Raw genomic sequence first — 21,626 nt, forward strand, 5'->3', positions numbered from 1 at the left:
CAAGTATTTGTAAACCAGCAACTTTGAACACCGAAACTATGTGGTCTTCGTCAATAGTTCGGCGTGTTAAATACTGGACTGTGGAGTTCCCAGATATTATACTGCATTGAAGTTAATTCTAGATTTGAAGTTTTAGTGACTGCAAGGATCCATACTCTTTGGTTCTTTCGGTAAAGTCACGTAGATGAAAAAAAAATATATAATTGAAAATAATAAAATGAAAATAACTAAAATTTAGTTATTGTAGTTATTTTCATTTTATTATTTTCATTATTTTTCATCTACGTGACTTTACCGAAAGAACCAAAGAATATGCATTGAAATTCCTTCTCTACTCCTTGCACCTTCACTGCCGCCCAGGTTCTCGGAATCTCATTTGTGTAACGTGCCATGCATTGTACGCGCCACCTAGTGGGACACTTGATTTAAAGGACATTTCATAAGTTTGTTGCCTTTTTGGATTTGGCATATGTCCAAAGAGCCCTTCCAGATAGAGGTTCAAATCGGCACCAATGAATTTTGAGAAATAACATTTTATTGAGTTCAATTTGTATGGAATATGCATTTTATGACTTATCACTGTACCTTAACTATTGTTGCATCCATTATGCTTTTCATCGATGTGTCATAAATACAAGTCTTAAAAACATTAAAATTGTTTATTGCAAGAAGTTAATTTTATATAGTTTGAAAGATATGATTTTTTTTCAATGTATTGATATGCTGATTCGTATTCGTGGCTCAATCTTTTAACTGAACCACAAAAATATCACCTGTACCCTTACAACATGTAGGAAGAAAGTTACATCACAACTCATGTACGATCTGGAGAGCTTATATAATTAACAATTTATGGTAATGTGTTTGTAAAATGTGTATGCGTGAATATACTGTGTATATACTATAACTGAAGGTAATAAATAAAATATCGAGCAAACTTAAAACGTTGACAAAATTGTCTTCCGGGGCAATAAAGAACACAGACACCGTGTGGTTTAGTATGATTTTTTTTAACTTATTACAATGTTAAAGGACGTTCATTGCAAATTCATTTGGCTAAATTAAAATGAACTTAATTTTAAAACTTGTTTTTTTCATTCTCCCAAGCTCTTTTAAAATCCCCAACAGAACCCAGTACAACATCATCATTTTCCAACCGCCAGCCACATAACTGTGCAGTAACTCAACACCACTTTCTCATCGCATTCAAATTTGATCATCTCTAGGAAAAAAAAAATTTGTAAACATTTTCAACAATACATTATGTTCATGTCTGCTTTAACAAAAATATGATGTACATTTACATGATTATAATTTTTATATATATAAAACTACCGTAACTGAAGACATGCAGTGCACTGCATACATGTAAAATGTAAGGCAGTGCCCTCAGCACTCAGCAGCCGATATTAAGAATGCAATTTGATGCTCTGTGTTAAAAGATTGATTTCACGAAGCAGCAAAGTGGGGAAAAAAGAAAACACAAGCTTGCATTTATATTGTACATCTGAATAATGCTTTGTTCAGGGGCACATCTTCTGTAGTTACACATGTACAGAATGTGTTTACATACAGTTACATAAAATGTATTTAAAATCTATTACTATTCCAAGCTATAAATATACTTTCAAACCCGAAAGGCTACTAAATTAATTCAACTTTTGGCAAACGTGGAACTCAATCTTGAATCGAATATGATCCTATATTTTACTTATGCAGCAGCATGGCAGTTTATGTACTGATATTTTTTTCTTTACTGTGAATGTAGAAACTTGCAAGCTCTATCTTCTTTACGTTTATCCAAAGCAAAACTCAAAATAGAACAAAACGATGGAATGATTGCAATAATACAGAGCAGCCTTAAAAAATAAAAACGTGTATGTAAATCTAAAATTCAATATGATTCATCGTACCTTAAAAAGTACTATAGTAAGTACAATAAGCAATAATGTTCAATTTCCATAATTTTAGCAGGATATTTAGCTTAAAATTCATTGCAAGCCTTAACATATAATTGAGTAAAATATTTCCTTTTCCATGTATTTCAAATGTATGCATTGTATCTGGTGTGTGCATGTTTTATGTTTTTTGTTGTATTTCTAAGCATCGTGTACAATAAAATATCCCTTTTGGCTACTTACCTCAAAAATAGTACATCCAAGTAAAATGACATTCAATTGGTTTCCTAAGCTTCTGGCTTTGCAACATATCCTTCAGTGACTTGCTGTATCCAAATAAACCTCACCACAGCCCCATCTGCAAACAGGTGTAAAATCACACATCGCCTATTGTGTCCCCTATCCTAACCGTAACACTGCCTGTACAAAAGGGTCAGCCAAAATAATAACTAACCAAAAAAAAAGCATATAGAGGTAGTGCCAATAAAACAAAATAATAAAACTAAAAAAAAACAAAATCAAAAGTAAAACCTCATCATCGTCATCATGATCATTTCAGCATCTTCATAATACTGCATTCACATACAAAAGTAGTTCTGGCTTTGTACATTTTGTACAGTGTAGTAGAAAACAATTGTGTCGTGGCCCAGCGGGGTTTTGCTGTGGCTGGCAGGCATGTGGGCTACGCCAGGGCCTCTGCAAGCTCTTCCTCAGGACTCTTGGAAAGCAATTCCTTCTTCTCATCCGTGCTTCCCAGCGAATTCCGGCTGCTGGGCCCATCCAGGTATAGAGAAGCGTAAACCGGGTTTGTGAAGTTTGTCGGCTGTGACCAAGGAATAGATATCACCGTAGAAACATGGTTAACGTTTCACATAAAAGGCAAAGCAAGGTTGCAGCCATGCAATTGTTTGCTCCAGACAGTTATGGTCAGAGGGCCTCCACAAGACTTAGCTCTAGGGAGTCCCTCCAGAGGATATGTTGGCCCACTCTTTAATGCTGGCCAAACATCTTAGGACATGTGGGAACACCCACATTTTAATCCCACCCATACAATCTGCCGATCAACAGGTTGCATGGGTGCTGGGTGAACAGAGGTGGGTGGATTTAAGAGCCTTGCCTATTGTTTTAACTTCTGCACCAGAAGATCAAATCAGCAACATCTGGATTGCGAGTCAAGTGTGTCAACCGATTACACCACTGCAAGATCCCCTAACTAAGTGTGGGCCATTTGATATTACATTTTTCTCCAGTGACATCAAATTACAAAGTCATCTCTAAAAGCTCTACATTCTTGACAGAGTAATACATCACCAGGCAGAGGTAAGGGATATGCTAGATTTAACTAAAACACACACACACACACATATGTTCAAAGTAAACACACCAAACAAGCACGGTGAATGTAGGCCTGAGATCAATAATATACAATAATAAATGATGAAAATATATCTGAATGAGAGAAAAAAATCGTAAATATTGAATAGTAGAAGTAACAATTCCACCACCCTCCCCCAGCTATTATATTTATTTGTTGTGATTCAGGGTTACAATGCTGTAAAACGAATCTACTTGATTAACCTTAGTGGTGAATGTAGCAGCCACGAGTGGTTGCGGAAATCACATGCACCTATTGCATACAAAGTACACAAATTGAATAACTTTGAACACATATCGTGAACTTAAGAATCAATGTGAATTGACGACTCTACACGTCGTTACACCTCCAATGAACACCAATGATTATATAAACCAATGACGCTGACCACATGCATTGGGATGCAGGAGAACCGCCTGGATTTTGTTTTCCAATCAAACAACAACAATGCAGTGCGGCCGCTTTGCCAGGGAAGGTTGGTCCAAGCGCTCACCTTGTCAGGATCGAGGGTAAAGTCGGCATCGAGCAGTTCACCAACATCATCCTCAGCTTCGCCCTCAAACATGTTGTAGGTGGGATTACCGATCTCCACATTCATCGCTCCGTTCGTCATGCGCTGGTGCTGGAACCCTTTGGCTCTGCCGCATGCGCAACACATGCAGTGGATTAGCACGGCAGAGTGAACGGTCCTTTTCCGTCGCACCACGGGTGAGGCCAGTGCACTTAATAATTTAACGTATTAATTTGTGATCGTCCTGTGCGTGACGCTGCCGAACCACGAGCCGTTAAAGAAAAACGAACGTCAATAAACCGATGCTTTTGTTTCTAACATTGTCAATGTCGGAAATTCGCTTGGAAGATGATTCTGTGTTAATGCTGAACAACTAACGATGGAAGATCCGAAACAGAGTTCAGTGTATGATATGGTTTGAGGTAGGTGAGGAACAGTGAAACTTTGAATGCATTTTAAAACATGTGAGTTAAGAAATACGAGTAATTTATAATTTCAACAAGCATGCCATATTGTCTACCCTTTGGTTATGATTAACATTGTAATAATTGCTTGCATTAATTTAAAATGTTCTCTATCATACATTGTCCTTCAGTGTCTGTGACATATCTCTTTATAAAGCACAACCAGAGATACACGGAGAGATTTGAATTTAGGATATTTGGCTTTTAGTGCCACAATTGTCTTCCCAACAGTGGATTGACCTTGGCTGATTATTATTTCAATTGTTCTATCAATGTGATGTCATTGAACACACCTTTTATATCCGTCGGGCAGTGCACACGCTGAGACCATAATCAAAGGATATCTTAAACAAATTGTAAATGACTATCTGGCAATCAAGCCGAAAAATCTAGCACTATCACGGTCGCCTCACTTTGTGAAAATTACAGAGAACCATCTTCGTACCCTTTTACTCTTCTCCTGTAGCAGAAGAACGCGACGACACTGACAATAATCAGGGCAAGCAGAACCAGGGGCACCACCACTGATAGCGTTTCTGTGGAAGAGAGGAAGACTTAATGCATGGCACACTTTAAGCTTGTAAGTGCAGCTTGGCTACACCATTGATTGCGAGACACAGAAGTGACGCGATGTCCATGACAGAACAGCACATCAATCTTGAGCATCTATCTTGCCGGCTTAAAAGTGCTGCATTAAACTTGAACACAGCGTAACAGAAAATGTGATGTAGGATAATCGATATCAATCATTAGTTGCACATTCATAGCAGTCCCTTTCTCAAGTAACACGAGTTCCTATTCATAATGGACGTGCTGTGACACAGTGCGTACACGAAGAGAAACACAATAGCGTGACGGTAACACAAAACACTTACTTCCTTCGTCCGGGCTCGTGGACCTATTTGGAGAATTTCGTTCACACTGGCTGCCCTCCCAGCCTGGCTGGCACCTGGAAATATGTCAGCCATGAGAATCATTTCATTAACTTATCACGCACTTTCTATTTCTTGCACAGCTTAAGCTTTGCACACTCACTACTGACATTTAAAAAAAAAAGAATCAGAGGCCAAAACACAACAGTGGTGAGAATGAACGTATAAATGTGTACATATAAAAAAAATTACATGACGAAATTGCAAGACAAACAGAATGAAGTGTGGCGGGTATTTTTCACTACATACATGAAGAATTGTCACAAAAGCAAAGCGTGCATTCATCCCAAGCATACCAAATTTTCAGTCTCTATGACATGGGGAGTCCGGTCAAAATGCAAGGGCATAAAACATGTTATTGTGTCAGTGATGCTACAGAACACATGATATTTTTTGGCCGAATACATTCTTAACCATTATAACTTGTTCTGAAATATTATCTCAACATGAGTTCGTTCATTTTGGCAAGAACACAACGCAGTGGGTGGATGATTTGAAAACCACTGTCATTATTGCCACTGAATAATAAAACGTTTTGAAAATTACTGCATGTCGTGGGAAACTAAAATGTATTTAAATTAAATAAGAAAAACACCACTAATAAGATATGAACTATGCATACTATTTTCTTTACAAGAGAATGTAATCTGAGAAAATATATTGTCTCTTTGCTTCCTTCATATATAAACATGGAGGTCACAGTAAACTTTACCACAAACATTACTTTACAACTGGCATCTCATTTTGATTGCATAAAAGTAAGTATAACAATAATTCACATTTTGATTGCATAAAATAAGTATAATAATTCACATTTTGCACATTTATCATGCTCTGCCTATGCTGTAAATCAGCTAAGACAACCCATGGCGGCAATTTGACTCCAAGCTCCAGTATTGTTTCGTTCTCATCCAATTACGTACGAAAAACCACGTTAGTCGACTGCCGTGCGTTCACGGGCGGCAAAACCACCGAGCTGTTTTGTGGCCCAAATGAATACCAAATTCAAACAAGGTGAGCGAGGTTCTCCGTTTCAAGCTCGTCAGCTCATCGTGGGAGACACAGCCGCAGTGCTCAAGCATGACTTCAATGGGGGGGGGGGGATACCAACGCATGCTCATCTATATTTACACACGCATTATTGGGTCACGGAATCATTGCTTGTGAGTGCGAATCAAGCTGTTTGTTTAGTTCACAGGCGCGTTAAAAACACGTGACAAGACCCATCAGCTCTAACGTCCGATTTCCCCCCCCCCCGCCTCCCATCGTTTAACGCATCGGTGCTATTTTTGCAGCGACTGTGTTACCACGGAGTAATGTGCTCACTCGCCCCAAACGGAAGAACACTCAATCACTAAGCAGGGGCTTTAAAAATTCAACCCGTCATTAAAAAAGGATGCTTGGCCACCCAGGCTGCACGGGCACCGTACGTGCTTTTCACTCCGCGCAGAAAGACCAAAAGGTGGGGAACAATTTCGTCCTTTTTTTCATCAGCTTCCACGAACGCTTTCCTTGATTCGTCAACCACATCACTGACACAAGGGGACATATTTCACCCGGCCACTGATGCTGCACATGCGGGACACAAAGAGGCCACAAAGCACCGGACAAGACGGCGCCACGCATGGGACATGTATACGGAGAGTAGGGGGGTAACAAAGGAGTGCTCTTTGTGGCAGCATCCTGGACCTACTTGCACATGGGCTCGTTAAGGGCACTTAGCACGCAAGCCCCGCGATTTTGGCAGAAGAAATCACAGGGGTTCACTTTCTGGTCACATCGCAGACCTTTGAACCCCGCCGCACATCTGCGGAGCCGCACCACAAGGCACTCGGATCAATGGATGGTGGCCCATATTATAATTATCTCTTTTTCTTTCTATCTATCCCTGTGTCTCAACCTCATCCCCAGTCTATTCAGTAAGCATTGGATATACTGGCCAACAGCTAATTGTGAACAGTGGCATATTAATGGTCGTGCTTCCATAACATCAGGGTGCTTTCCCATGTCCATCAAATTAGTAGTCGCAAACTGAGCTAGAACTTTAGCATATCCATGATAACAATCGTGATCAAACCCATACCTTTCAAGTGACACAACTAGGACTGTGAAAAGCACTAACGGGCCACTAAAATTTAGTTTATAGTGCCAAATAAATGTAACCCGAGGCTGCCATTCCAGAACAGTCTTCTGCGTGAAAATCAAGTGGCCCTTCCTCCTGTGCCCACCGAATGTAACGATCTCTGGATATGTGTTGCATAAGGAAAGTTTGAATATACAAAGTGATGCTTCATAATCGTTTTTCAAATGAATGCACGAATGTCAATATCCTTGTCCCATTGCAGACCCTGGCAAAAGTGGAATGATGCTAAGGGTCTGCAGAGGAGAGGACTGGCATGCATATGTGCAGCCGTCCTTGTGAAACTGCATGCAACAAGTGCACTTTGCTAGCAGCGCCATATTTCTGATGCCTATGTACTCTGAATATTTATTACCTACTTAGGTTACCAAACACGGTGCAATGTGCATTAGACACAATGAAAGGTGACGTATTCAAATAGAAGTGTGTCCTGGTAGTCCTTGAGGGTAAAATTGGTCATGGATGACAATGAACGCTGCATTTTGCTGTACATGAATAAAAATATATAGCTTTCAATTTAAGTAACACATACTTCTGAATGTACATTCATTCTGCTGTGATGGGTTTTCCTGACGGTAAAATATCCATGTTCTATTTAATACCATCAAGGACGTCCAGTCATCCTTCGTGTGTGTGCATGTGAATATGATGTCATCATCGAGTGGCAAATTATGAAATTATGTATGCACAAAAGTATAATGGTGTATCCATAATGTACGAGTAGGATATGTGCATATTGCAATCGAGTGTATTTATTTATAAATACAAGTGTTAAAAGGCTGCTAGCAAAATGAATACACCAATTAGATACAATGAGGAAAAAAAAATATTAACCCTAATGAGTTAAACTTCATCTGCATTGTGAGTTATGCACAAGACTGCTCTATTTGGGCAACAAATTGCACATTTTTCTTTGTTAGTATGAGAAAGAATTGGTGATCGTTAAGCATGACAGTGTTACGTCAGTGAATATAGAGTTTAAAGCATGCAGGATGCTTTATGGAAGAGTTTTAGTCCACAAATATTAAATATAAAATGAAAAAAAATGCTGGATGGCAGTATTTCACATCCATATCATGAGAATATGATGAAAGATAAAAAAAAATATGACCAAAGTAATTCAGGCAGCATATATATTAATGCATTATCGTGGTGATTTAAAGCTGATAAATAAGTAATTTTGAATGATAATGAGCTATGCTATCGTGCCTCATGACTCAAGTATAATGTATATATATAACTCAAGCTGTAATATTATCCATTGGCATTGCATTACACTTAATCATACAGTTAATATGTCGTAACCGAAACAAATTCTAATGCCTTCTCATCCTGGAGTCATAAGCCACTGATGGAGCCCAAGTGAATCTGCAGAGTTGCATGCACGATGGGAGAAGGGAAATTCTCATTTGGAAGTGTATTAATTTTATGGGCTGAATTTCCAAGATCAAAATCAGGAAAGAAATGTTTTCAATTTATCTGCAATATATGTTTTAAAATGTGGTATAGAGGACATAGGGCACACAAAAATAACTGGCATGTGTTCAGTGTTTCACGTAAACTTTTTTTTTAAGTATTGTTCATTTTAATTGCTTGATCGAAATAGTTCACACCCATGTTTTGTCTGTCCATGGAATGACAAAGACATATGCCAGATTTTATCCACATTTAAATTAACTGGCACCTAAGATGTGTGATAACATTAGGCAAAGGATTTTCAATCCACTATCTAGCAAATAACAAAATACTTGAGAAATCATCCAACTCTATGAACCCCATGTAATATTTCAATTGTGATAAGTTGGATGGAAGACTATAACAACAATTACAAATTATTCGCAACTGTCCACCGATAGATTTCTGCCACTTAAATAATTAACGCTACCAGTTAATCCGCGATCTGTTTTTGATCTTTCAAATTGTCGGAGACGTGTTTGAGCGTGCATCGACCACCACAAGAGTCTGCGCGTCACGCGTGTCTGCGGTGGTGCTGCAAGAGGGGTGGACAAAACTCACTGGCATGCAGGGCGTCCTGCGACAGAGTCCCAGAAGCACAGACCTCCGTTATAGCAGAACTCCAGGCACCTGCTGCAGGCTGGTCCCGTGCAGCTGCACACACCGGGGAAGAATGAGCTCGCACAGGATCGACAAAAAAATAATGCACGTACGTATGTTGAACTTCTTTCTCGCACCGTGCGTAGTCAACCGTGCTAATTGAAGGTGCTAATAATGCCTACGACCAAATGCGCCTGAAAGCACCTGATCTCGTCAGATCTCAGAAGCCAAGCATGACTAAGTCCGATTCCTATTTGTATTGGAACGCCAGGCATTTCAAGCTCTGCCATGTGTTTTCGGGTTGTGCCGCGCGCGTTGTTCGGCACTGTGTCCGACGTTTCGCCCCGTGTGCTGGGAGCTTTCTCCAGTGATTGAACGGGGGCTCTCCAAGCATGTGCAGTGAAACGTCGGACATCATGCCAACGCGTGGTACAATGAACACACCGGAGAGCTATGCAGGACAACCGCAAACTCCTACGTAGTAGGAATACTCGGTGTTGTAGACCTGGGCTGTTAGTTGACCAAGCGATGGCAGTACAGCAAGTAGGCTTGTGAACAAAATTGTGTGCACCTATTAAGTGTTATAGCCTCACATGAAGAGCTTTCTCCAGGAACTTCAATTTTCTCCCAGATGCAATACAATAAACGTAAGGCAAATATAATGAATACAGTTTCACCAAATAATGATAACACTAACAATTATTCATCTATCTATAAAAGCCTCATACAGTCACACGGGACCTTGAGGAGGTTACTGCACGAAGGATGTTTGTTCATTTCTATTTTTTTAAAATGAGTGTCTCATCTGGGAGGAAACTGGAAACGCCAAGCACGAGAAGATAACACAAACACGCTCACAGATAGGTTCACAAACCCATTAGCCATATTAGGAGTTAAGACACATCTGTGATCCACAAAACCTTGCCTCGACAAAGCGCTCGATGATAGGTGTGCTTCACCAACCTCACATTAATTTCCAAGTCCCATTTTCCCACAAACTAATGTGGATGAAGATAAATCGCATTGTAATGAATGATTATATTGTGGTGAAAAATAAATAATAATGTGAGCGTCATTTCAAAACGCCATGATGGAAAGTTTTTACCGCTCCAACATGCCTATTAAAATGCCCAATCTGAGCAAAATAGATTGCACAAAGAACGTATATGTCGTATATCTCTTGGGGAATAGTAATTTGTTTTCTGCCAAAGAGGGCAGGCTTCACTTGTCATTTGCGGTTATGTGAAGCTGCAAATGTCGAGGCATGCACATCACCGTAAGCTACAATGCTGCTCATATTAAAATGACTCACTTTATTTGTCCACTTGTGCCGAGACGAGTTTGTGGCAGGTAAAACATAGTAAAGATTTACATTGTCGTTATGAGCACTTACGCATTAAGTGTAATTTTATTGCTCACTAAGTGCACATGAATTAGTGAGTCACAAAAGTGGTGCATCTGGCAGGATGTTTTACAGGATAATTTGATTAAATGTTTAGTGTAAGAAAATGTAAAAAAAGGAGGCTGAATAAGAGGGTGTTACGATGATCACTTATGTACAATCATAATATTGTCATTGTAACGATATGCGTGGCCCATAAATTAGTGTTTATACTGCATTTGAATTCTTATGAAAAGCTTTTTTTAAGGCTTTACACAGGCAACATACTATGATGTTAGCCAGTTTCATGGATTCCCATGCAAGGATATGTAAGGGTTCTACTTGAATGCTCTAAGCCATCCAAGAGAGTGGGATATTTCTCCCTGGCACAAGGATACCTTGTCTTTGATTAGCTATCAAGTTCTACTGCAATGCAACGTGTTGTAACTTGACGTGTATATTCTTTCAATTGCAAGCCCTGTTACCCATTTTAGCCCGTAGCAGGGCAAAATGGAGGTCCTGAACTCACAACCCTCCCAATGGTGATGAATATACGCACCCTAGATTGTCAGCTCTGTGCCAATCATCCCCACCATAAAAAAGCCACAATGTCACAAATGACCATGTCCTCCTGAATATTGAGATGATGGTGACAATGATGATCGTGGGCAAAGACAAATGTGATTATGTAAACAGGACAACGAAAACTGACTATTGTGATAACGACATTTATATGCGATGAAATTACCGAGTCCGCTAGATCGACTTTGTGACAAACAACACAATAACGGCATAGCTCGACCTCAGAAACATCAACCTTGTGATCCCAGAGAGGTGATAAAGAGCTGGAGAACACCGTGGCCCATGGCACCCGACAGCTCTGTGAGACCAAGTGGCAATGGGAAGCGTCCAACAAGGCGGGCCCTGTCACAACTGGCCCTGTCACACCCTGGCCACGTCACACCCTGGCCCTGTCACACCCTGGCCTCGTCACACCCTGGCCACGTCACACCCTGGCCCTGTCACACCCTGGCCTCGTCACACCCTGGCCACGTCACACCCTGGCCTCGTCACAACTGGCCCTGTCACACCCTGGCCTCGTCGCACCCTGGCCACGTCACACCCTGGCCCTGTCGCACCCTGGCCCTGTCACAAATGGCCTCGGTCACACCCTGGCCACGTCACACCCTGGCCCTGTCACACCCTGGCCCTGTCACACCCTGGCCACGTCACACCCTGGCCCTGTCACACCCTGGCCCTGTCACACCCTGGCCCTGTCACACCCTGGCCACGTCACACCCTGGCCCTGTCACACCCTGGCCTCGTCACAACTGGCCCTGTCACACCCTGGCCACGTCACACCCTGGCCTCGTCACACCCTGGCCCTGTCACACCCTGGCCCTGTCACACCCTGGCCTCGTCACAACTGGCCCTGTCACACCCTGGCCTCGTCACACCCTGGCCTCGTCACACCCTGGCCTCGTCACAACTGGCCCTGTCACACCCTGGCCTCGTCACACCCTGGCCTCGTCACACCCTGGCCTCGTCACAACTGGCCCTGTCACACCCTGGCCTCGTCGCACCCTGGCCCTGTCGCACCCTGGCCCTGTCACAACTGGCCGCGTCGCACCCTGGCCTCGTCACACCCTGGCCCTGTCACACCCTGGCCCTGTCACACCCTGGCCTCGTCACACCCTGGCCCTGTCACACCCTGGCCCTGTCACACCCTGGCCCTGTCACACCCTGGCCTGTCATACCCTGGCCGCGTCACACCTCACTGCATCAGATCGCGATGGACATGGGCCTCTGTTTCATGAGGCATCGACTGTTGCGAGTGAGTGACTCGGAAGGAGGGTGCTATGAACCTTTTTCGTTCAAGTGCAAAAGTATATATAATGTATGAATGGCAATGGTTTAGAAAGTGCCATTTTTTCGAGTATGCAGCTGGCCTGTATCCTGTTCACTCACTTGCACCGGACATCCCCGGCCCCAGGACCCAGCTCGCACTGCCCTCCAGGACAGTGCCCACAGCGGTCGGTGTCGCAGCGCGTGCCCAGGAAGCGCGGGTGGCAGGCGCATAGCGGCGAGCCATCCTTGGCGAAGGAGCACACGCCACCGTTCATGCAGTAGTTGTCGCACAGCGCTGCAAACACGCACAGGAGGGTATAACCGGGTCACATCTCTCCAACCCGGTCGGTACACAGGAGGGGTTGTGTGCCAGCCGGTAGCAGCCACTACAGGAGCGGTCGTTACTACGGGCTGGGTTGTGCACTCCAGATGAGATCTTGGGTGTTAAAAAGTTAAATTTGCCAAATTAGAATAAACACATTATATAATTGTGTAAAACCACATGGCGAGATTTCTTCCCCTACTCTGGAAAACATAGCCTTCTGCTCTTAGACTGGCGTGAATTCCAAATGTTCAACATTTTATTCAGATTTTCATGACATCTGGTACAAGTGTGGGGGATTTACGCAGTGCGTGCCACATCAGAGAGAACATTAAATCATAAGCAATGTGACGCCGGTAAATTGCATAAGGTCTATTAGGCGAGCCCATTTCCCCTGCATACCGCTGAAGCCACACGGCTTAACCCACCACCAATCCTAACCTCCAAAGCACTCCATTTACACACACGCGCACGTGCGATTTACACACCTAGGGCCAGCAGAAAAGAAAAAAAAACAGCAACAGTCACAACAACCCGCAATCAAATGCTGCTCGCACGACTAATTAAGCAAGCAAAATGGAACGATGGCAAGCAAGGTCTTTGGCCGGGTGCAATTACAGAACGGTGCCCGACTCACTGCTCTGGCATCTGTCTCCCTTGTAGGCATCGGTGCAGCGGCAGACGGGCTGATTCCCAGCATTGACACTGCAGGCGCCGCCATTGAGGCAGTAGCCGTCGCAAACCTTGCGCTCGCACTGTGCCCCCGTGAAGCGGTTGGGGCAACGGCAGGTGGGCATTCCTGGTGGCAGATGGCGGAATGAGAACACACGTGGAGGCAAAGGGTCTCCCGTCACATTCTCTTGAGGTTATTGAAGTTAAGGCACTGGAGAGAGAGAGAGAGAGCGAGAGCGACGTTGTCACGTTGTTTTACGTTTGAGTTTTCAAACGCCAATGTACAACGGGCACGGACTGCGGGAAGCGTCGGCGTTAAATAGAGAGATGGCTGCAAAAGATGGGCTCATGATAAATGATAAGCTAAGCAAAGGTCAGGTACAATAGGTTCAATAATAATAGGGTATTTCCCCTTTTTTATTATATTACTTTTGGTACTGGCAAAGGAGGTCCAATGATGTTAGATGCTTACCCCGAGCCCTCATTACTTTGATAGTGCATTTGTCTTTGAGCTGTACGCCTTCTCGCGTCATCTGGTCGAGCACCAATTGAGGCTAGGCTCTAAAGAAAGCCGTCTCTGGTGTGGACCAATCAGTTTCAAAGACAATGCATATATTATCAGAATGTGTTTTTTGTTTGCATTTTGACTGCAAGCATTGTGGTTAATGCAGACATGAATCCTCGAAAAAAAAGGTTTCAGTTTTGTTGCCAGAAAAAAGGGGAAAAATCCTATTATTATACTTTTGGTACTGGCAATGGAGGTCCAATGATGATATACAATAGGTTCGTTAAATATTTGTATATATATTGTCAGAGGAATACAGCTGTAATACACAGCAGAGTGTGTGTACTTGGCACAGCTATTGAATATGTGCAATGGTAGATTTGAAGCTTTCGTGACTGCAAGGATCCATACTCTTTGGTTCTATTCGGTAAAGTCACGTAGGTAAAAAATAAAACAACAAAAATCACGACGTTTCGGCCACAACACAAGCGGCCTTCATCATGGAAGGGACCAGACTGTCCTCGAGACAGTCCTCGAGACAGTCCTCGAGACAGTCCTCGAGACAGTCCTCGAGACAGTCCTCGAGACAGTCCTCGAGACAGTCCTCGAGACAGTCCTCGAGACAGTCCTCGAGACAGTCTGGTCCCTTCACCTGATGAAGGCCACTTGTGTTGTGGCCGAAACGTCGTGATTTGTTGTTTTATTTTTGACCTATTTCACTTTACCAAATAGAACCAAAGAGTGTGTGCTATGGATTAAAATATACAATCAAGGAAAGAGAGCAGGTGGGAGTGTTTCTGAAAAGCAGAACTTGATAATGAAACGTAGCTATGCCATTGTGCCTAGAGAAGGACGTGTTTAATCACTGTGCACTACCTGCTGTGGATATATGGTTTAGAAACATGCCCATTGACGAAACGTAGACTAAAAACTGAAAAGTGTGCATTGAGGGACAGAAAAGGGTTATGACCACAGTTATTATGGATTGTTAGCACAATTCACTGACTGGCACTCTGTGCTGGCAAGGCATTTTCTCGTGAGTGCACGTGCTCACACACAGGAACAGTGACACCCCAATTTACGTGTTCCCCTTTTACGTCGTTTTACAAACACGTCATCGCTCCATTAACACCGTTACCCGATTTGCGTCGCCTCGACCCCACACCCACGTCGTTGACGGCATCGCCGCCCGTCGTTTCCCGTTATCCGTCACCTCTCGGCCTTTGCCCCCACCCACCTCCCCCTGTAAATCGCTTTGATTGACGTCGTTTCGGCCGTTGTCGCCGCGCTTCTCAGGAGCGTATCCCCCTCCCCCCAAACCACCCGACATACACCGGGGTAATGAACGTACCCGATGGAGACGCCATGCAGGTGCCCCCATTCTGGCAGTACTCCTTGCACTGGTCAAGTTCGCAGCGTTCGCCAGAGAAGCGGGGTTGACACTTGCACTTGGCGAGCCCACGCTCGTTCAAGAAGCAGCTGCCCCCATTGAGACATGGAAGGGTGCATGGCCCTGGGGTGGATCCTGTTGTGTATTAAAAAAAACACAAACACGCAATGTTTAAATTAGAATCGAAGTCAGTTGTTAATTAAATGTATCCATTTACATTCGCAGAAGCAGTTTCAGACGCTGTTAATTTCTGTGACAAGACGCATGTACTGGGTAAGCGATTTTATTAAGCAACAGAAGGTCCCCTCTTACCATTATCTCTGCACAGAAGCAAAAAAAAGTATAATTAAAGGAATTTCTGCTGATAACAAATATATGGCTTTCAGTGTAAGATGCAATCTCCTGCTTTATTGTCCCATTAAGAAATTGCAGACATTGACCCAAGTTTCAACACGTCAATATTCCTCTAAACAAAAAGAAAATCCATACAATGCTCCGAGAGGCCTAATAGTAAATCACTGTGAGATGTTGTGCATATGAATGTGTTCTCCAAAAAGCACTGCGGTACCTTAATTGAATTTCTCACAATTTGAGCACACGCACGCACACACACACACAGCCACACTAATGCAATGCGAATGGTCATGGTTTTAGGAGATAATTAATGCAAAACATCTGCAATCCTTGTGAGGTCTTATCAACTTCCACAATGTAAGTATTTTAACCAAACCCATTGCAAACATAATTTTATTTAACAATTTTTCATATACATACATTCATATGTATTTATACGAATGCTCTATTACCCCAAAAAGAAGTATCATTGCCTGAAATTATTTACAAGCAAAAGAAGCCAAGCACATCATAAGTACTTGACATTTATTTGTAAAAGCAGAATTCAGTGAGGGGTGAGATCAGTAGGTATGGTTAAGTGAAGGGTGATGTTTGCAATTATGGTTGAGTAAAGGTTTAGGGCCCCAGCATATATCAAGAGACAAACACCCTACACTTGGGTACGAAGCTTGTATACTTCACAATGAAATGTTCAATTGTCTCTTCATGCCAATGCAGACTTTACAGGGAGCATCACAGTTGTGGGGGCATTCATTCACTGTGGATTTTTCCACATCTTAAAAGAGCGATTTGGATTTTACTCTTGCCCGGGCTATGACACTACGGTTAGGGCAAGGAGCCAAGCTCACGTTCAAGATTTAAACTGACTGCTGTTCACAAGGATTCTCCGAAGGATGAGGGATTGCGACTTACCGTCCGGCTGACTTGTGGGTGTTGGTACTTCCAGGCATGTGCCGTTCACAAGTGCCCAGCCATTGGGGCAGCTGCAGGTCGCCCCATTGGGGTTGAGCAGACACAGCCACTCACACTTCCTCTGCTCACACGGATTTATCACTGGAAAAACACACACGCGTGTGCGTGTGCGCACAAACACGCACCGTCAATGCCAAACACAGTCGCTGGGCATGATGCTGCGCCCTGTCCAAAACAACCATAGGGGTGGAACTCATCGTCATTTACCACCTACAGCCAGTGCTGGCCACTCCACATTCCCATGGCAAGGGCTGATCTCTTCACAGGAAAGCCACTGCTTGCTTTCCATGAAGTGAACCTCGCTTAATGGCCTTCAGATGAGGTCATAGGGCAACTGGGATTTGAACTTGTCACCTTCCAAATGTAAGTCCAGTTGTCCTACCGTGCCACCCGGCTTGAAAAAGAAACCCCTACAGGAGAATGGCTTCATCTGCGGTAATTATCTGTGTTTATTCAGAAGACACCCGTGTTTATGAAGCGCCAGTATGTTTAGAAATTAACTGTGGGTAAATGTATTGTTATCGTCATGCAATTGGTTATAAAGTGTTTAGTCTACCATCTAGCTCTGCCAGAGTCAAGGCCAGGCTCATTATCACTTTCCTTTATAGAACACAACAGATAACCTCAGCAAAAAAACAAAGTAATGTACAAACAATGCATTGAGCACTTAGTCTGCATTAACAACTATTCACCATCTACTCAGCAATGTAAAAAAGAGTGTGTATGAAAATGTGAAATTCTAACAAAAGCTGATCACAGCAGAACAAATAGACTTGGTGCTCTTCAAAAGGCAATTTAACATCACCATCTTTCAACTGCACCTCTCTTTAAAATGAAGGTGACTTTTGGCGTGAAATGTATCTGTTTGTAGGGCTGGCTGTCCTCATGTGTGATTAAACAAACACTACTACTGTGAACTGGGCCTAGTAATAAGCAAGTTAAACGTTGATATCCAATGACCTCTCATAGTCTTTCAATGTCAGCCTCAGATGTAGTGATTCATCGTGAATGCAACGACAGAGTGGTAGAAGAGACTCAATTGACATAAATTATAGTCGTCTGCGGGCAGAAATTTGGCCCATGTGCGGCTTATTCTAAAGAGAGAAAAAAAACCGATATGGCAGAAGAGTTGACTCAGAAGTGAACTATGCAATGCCTTTCTACGTTTTAAAATTGTGCCGGTTCATAAAACAAACTGAAAAACAGCAATGTGCAGCAGAGGCACATTGCTGAGTTCGCTGTCCTTTAGATAAAATGCCAAGTCACTTGTCCTCTGCAGTTTGGGACACGATTAACAATGTATTGGCACTCCTGGTGACAGACTACCACTGTGTGCTGGCATTAGATAATGGCTGAAGGCCATACATTATCCACTGCTGAAAGGGTGTTGTTCTGACATTCGAATCAAACTGCATCAACGAACGGTGTCATATATTAGTGTGGTTGGTGAAAAGTCATGTGCAAAGAGAAAAAAATAGGTTTATCAAAAAAGTACTCTAATACATAAACTAAAACCATTAACACACGAATACTACTTCATTTGTATCTAACAATACAAGGCTGTATGTGAAATGGAATATACTAAAAAGGTTTCGATTTTGTTGCCAGAAAAAAATGGGAAAAACCTTTTCTTATATACTGTACGGTGTTGCTAAGCCTCGTTCATATATGTTGTCATTCTGCCCCCTACTGATACAACTGCAGTTAAACAACAATACATTTTTAGACTGCACAATTGCATAGCCTTACAACATAACTATTCAACCTGGCTTCGTTTAATATCCAAGCATATAATAAATTCACAAACGATTAATAATTAAAATCAAAACGTTATAGAGACAAAAACAAATAAAACTAATAAGTGATAACTAAAACAGTTTATCATCTCTTGAAGTTCCTCAAAACATATTTAGTCATGATTAGCACTTTTAATTATGTTTCCCTAAAGTTTTGTAAATTGCCAAAAGGCTCTCAGTTGTAAATCCAGTCTATCTTAGCGGCAGGAACGAGAAGTCTAATGTGCTTGGTTGCATGTGTGAATGTTATCCAACTGAACCCAACTCTGAGCCTACCGATAACAAGCTACAAGAACACCAGCAAATACTTTTGTTATCATCTACGAGCGATTCGCTGCCCGCAATTTTGTTGATGCGGTCTACAGGAGCTGAAGATTTACGACGATGATGATGATTCTCCTTTGAGCCACAGCACCTTGTGGCAATGCATTGAATCCTTTTTATATCAACAAGTGAAAGCACGAGGCTGGGCGGGTCGGGGATGGAGGCCTACCTTCCGGCTGCTTGAGCGGGTGAAAGACAACGATGTCAGTGGCGTGGCTCATTCCTGCGGTGATGTTGACCACCGTGCCGCTGCCGAACTTGTGAATGCGGAACACGCGGTTGTTGACGTATGTCACGCCGTATATGTAATCCTCAAAAATCTCGATGCTGAACGGATGTAATAACCCTGTAGAGGAACACGTAGGTTAGAGTGGACTCAGGGCTGCTTCTTTATTAGCAGAGCCATCGTCAATCTGCAATGTACAAGCTTAAAGACACTGAACAAATGTCATGGCAAAATGATAGGCAACTTGCAGTGATTGAATAAGGAATTACTCTTTGGTTCTTTCGGTAAAGTCACGTAGAAATAAAATAAATAAAATAATAGAATACGACGTTTCGATTGCAACACAAGCAATCGTCATCAGGTAGAAAACAAACCAAGTAAATTTAGAAATATAATGCAATACAACACAGAGTTTATTTTCTTTCTACGTGACTTTACCGAAAGAACCAAATAGTAATTTCTGCAGCCACTAAAGCTTCAAATCAAGTTTGAATAAGGAATGTTAAGTTCCATGGAGATGAGGGGTTCGTACCTTGCTTGCTGTCAACAGCCACCACACGGTCAGTGCCATCCAGACGGATGCTGCCAATCACCGAGAGCTTGGCATCAGCCCAGTACAACCGCTGGTTCATGAAGTCAATTGCCAAGCCTGTCCGCATTCAAGGGCAGTGAAGTGCACAACGGACTTAACAACTACATGAATGTATTTAGAGCCACATTTTGTGGCAAAAAAAAATCCACTGCATTTTCAATGCATACATTTTTAATATATAAAAATAAGTGGCCTATTTAAAAAAGGAAAATATTTTTTTAGTGTTCTTTCAAATGTATTTAAAAAAATAGAATATATTTAATTGGAAACTGAGAATATTTAACACAATTTAATTACCCCTGAATTATCCCTCTCTGAAAAGTAAAGCACTGCCAGGAGAACACATGTGCGAGTTTTTATTTGTTGGGCATAATTAAAAATGAATTTGGCAATAACAATGAGACTCTTCTGAATATATACCTTGTCTATAAACCAAAGGAAGAAAACTTGGATACGGGAACATTTCGAAATATGCAGACTGTTAAACTGGTGGGGAACTCATTTTGAAAGCGGTTTCGCAAAGCCCAATCTAACATTAGTAAAACAAACTGTCTCCTGTGACTATTCAATAAAGTTCGGCTCAGTGTCAGAGATGTCTATTCCGCTCTACTGGGAGCAGTTTCGCCTCACGTGCAAGTCATATTTTTCCTTACATCACAGAGCTGAATTATAGACAATGCAAAAACATATGGTTGGGTGGAACTTAAGCCTTGTCTTAAAAAGAGCAGCGTTTTAAACATACGGGGACAGGACACAATATATTGTTCCACCATATGAATTGGGTTACGATAATACTGCGATAGAGTGCAGCCTCTCCTGCCGCTGGAGATCACTCGCATCTTCACATACATTGCCACTGTGTGGTAATAGTATCGTGGATTGCACATCTGCTCCTCACCCGTAGGCCACTGCAGGTCCTTCTCCACAAAGTTGTGCCGCCTTGTGCCATCCATGGATGCCTGCTCAATCTTAGCATTATTGCCCCAGTCCGACCAATACATCTGGCTGTGATATTAGTAACACGCGGACACACACACACACACAAGCCCAGGTACACGTGATAGAATATGATGTCAAGGACAGTATGTGCAAGTTGTTGTTTTGTTGGCATTTGGAAAAGACAACTATCAACCTATTTGATTATATACAGTAGACTGTGACAGCAAATATTGTTAGCGAGCACCTTGAATTCCAGCATAACATGTGACAGGATCTTATGGCCAACACCACACGAAGCTGCCTTTTTTCTTCTCCAGTGCCAACTTCGGCACTGGGGTTTATGCTGAAATCATTAAACCTCGTGGAGTACCAGCCCAGATTTAAACAACCAATTTGTAGAATGTATGGTCTGTAATTAAACTATGTCATTGAGACCATAAACCGGCATGCTTGTCACTAATCCATCACACTTTAGTAGGGGCACACATGCACAAGCATTTTATTGCAACGGAATCTGTTAGGTTTTGGCAATTATTTTACCGTGATGGGCTTCGTAAAGCTACCAACTATAAACGTAACATATTAATACACTAAAAGTCATGGCAGATAAATAAATGCCTAATTTGTCACTTTAAAATCCAAGACACAGGTGTGTAAAAAGCAATATACATTGTGTGGGTTCCAGTGTCCAGTTGCGGGAAAAACATCTTCAGGTTAATATCGCGGGTTTATTAACCAGTGTCCACATCACAGTGGACTTTACAGATCCCATGCAGGTTACTCATTAAAAAAGTAGGCCATCATGGTACAAATTATCAAAACATTTGAAAAAGTACCCGCATATTTACACTCTTGGGTGAAACCACCAAGGAACATCGCCCCCCTCTGCGCGCAGACGATACTCATCCGTGAAACGCACGGATGCCTACG

The 21,626-nt window shown here is 42.4% G+C and overlaps 1 protein-coding gene across 10 annotated transcripts in view; it reads right to left on the reverse strand.

Moving 5' to 3' along the window:
* Nucleotides 1–517: 517 nt before the first annotated feature.
* LRP1 (LDL receptor related protein 1) overlaps nt 518–21,626 on the reverse strand; it is a 313,912-nt gene continuing 292,803 nt past the window's right edge. For 9 of the 10 annotated variants that reach the window (XM_032951130.2, XM_032951128.2, XM_032951126.2 and 6 more), the window contains 13 exons: nt 20,656–20,762; nt 19,698–19,814; nt 19,109–19,285; nt 16,760–16,900; nt 15,455–15,628; nt 13,564–13,725; nt 12,725–12,899; nt 9,337–9,429; nt 6,874–6,987; nt 5,124–5,197; nt 4,694–4,784; nt 3,767–3,911; nt 518–2,721 (listed from right to left, as the gene is read on the reverse strand). In XM_032951130.2, coding sequence (XP_032807021.1) covers nt 2,581–2,721; nt 3,767–3,911; nt 4,694–4,784; nt 5,124–5,197; nt 6,874–6,987; nt 9,337–9,429; nt 12,725–12,899; nt 13,564–13,725; nt 15,455–15,628; nt 16,760–16,900; nt 19,109–19,285; nt 19,698–19,814; nt 20,656–20,762 — 1,711 coding nt within the window. In that variant the 3' untranslated portion in view covers nt 518–2,580. The remainder of the gene's footprint in view (nt 2,722–3,766; nt 3,912–4,693; nt 4,785–5,123; nt 5,198–6,873; nt 6,988–9,336; nt 9,430–12,724; nt 12,900–13,563; nt 13,726–15,454; nt 15,629–16,759; nt 16,901–19,108; nt 19,286–19,697; nt 19,815–20,655; nt 20,763–21,626) is intronic. The other variant, XM_032951131.2, reaches the window with a different exon arrangement.

This window comes from Petromyzon marinus, chromosome 10, assembly GCF_048934315.1.
Source record: "Petromyzon marinus isolate PM22_M1 ecotype Great Lakes invasive population chromosome 10, UKy_Petmar_22M1.pri1.0, whole genome shotgun sequence".
Classification (NCBI taxonomy): domain Eukaryota; kingdom Metazoa; phylum Chordata; class Hyperoartia; order Petromyzontiformes; family Petromyzontidae; genus Petromyzon; species Petromyzon marinus.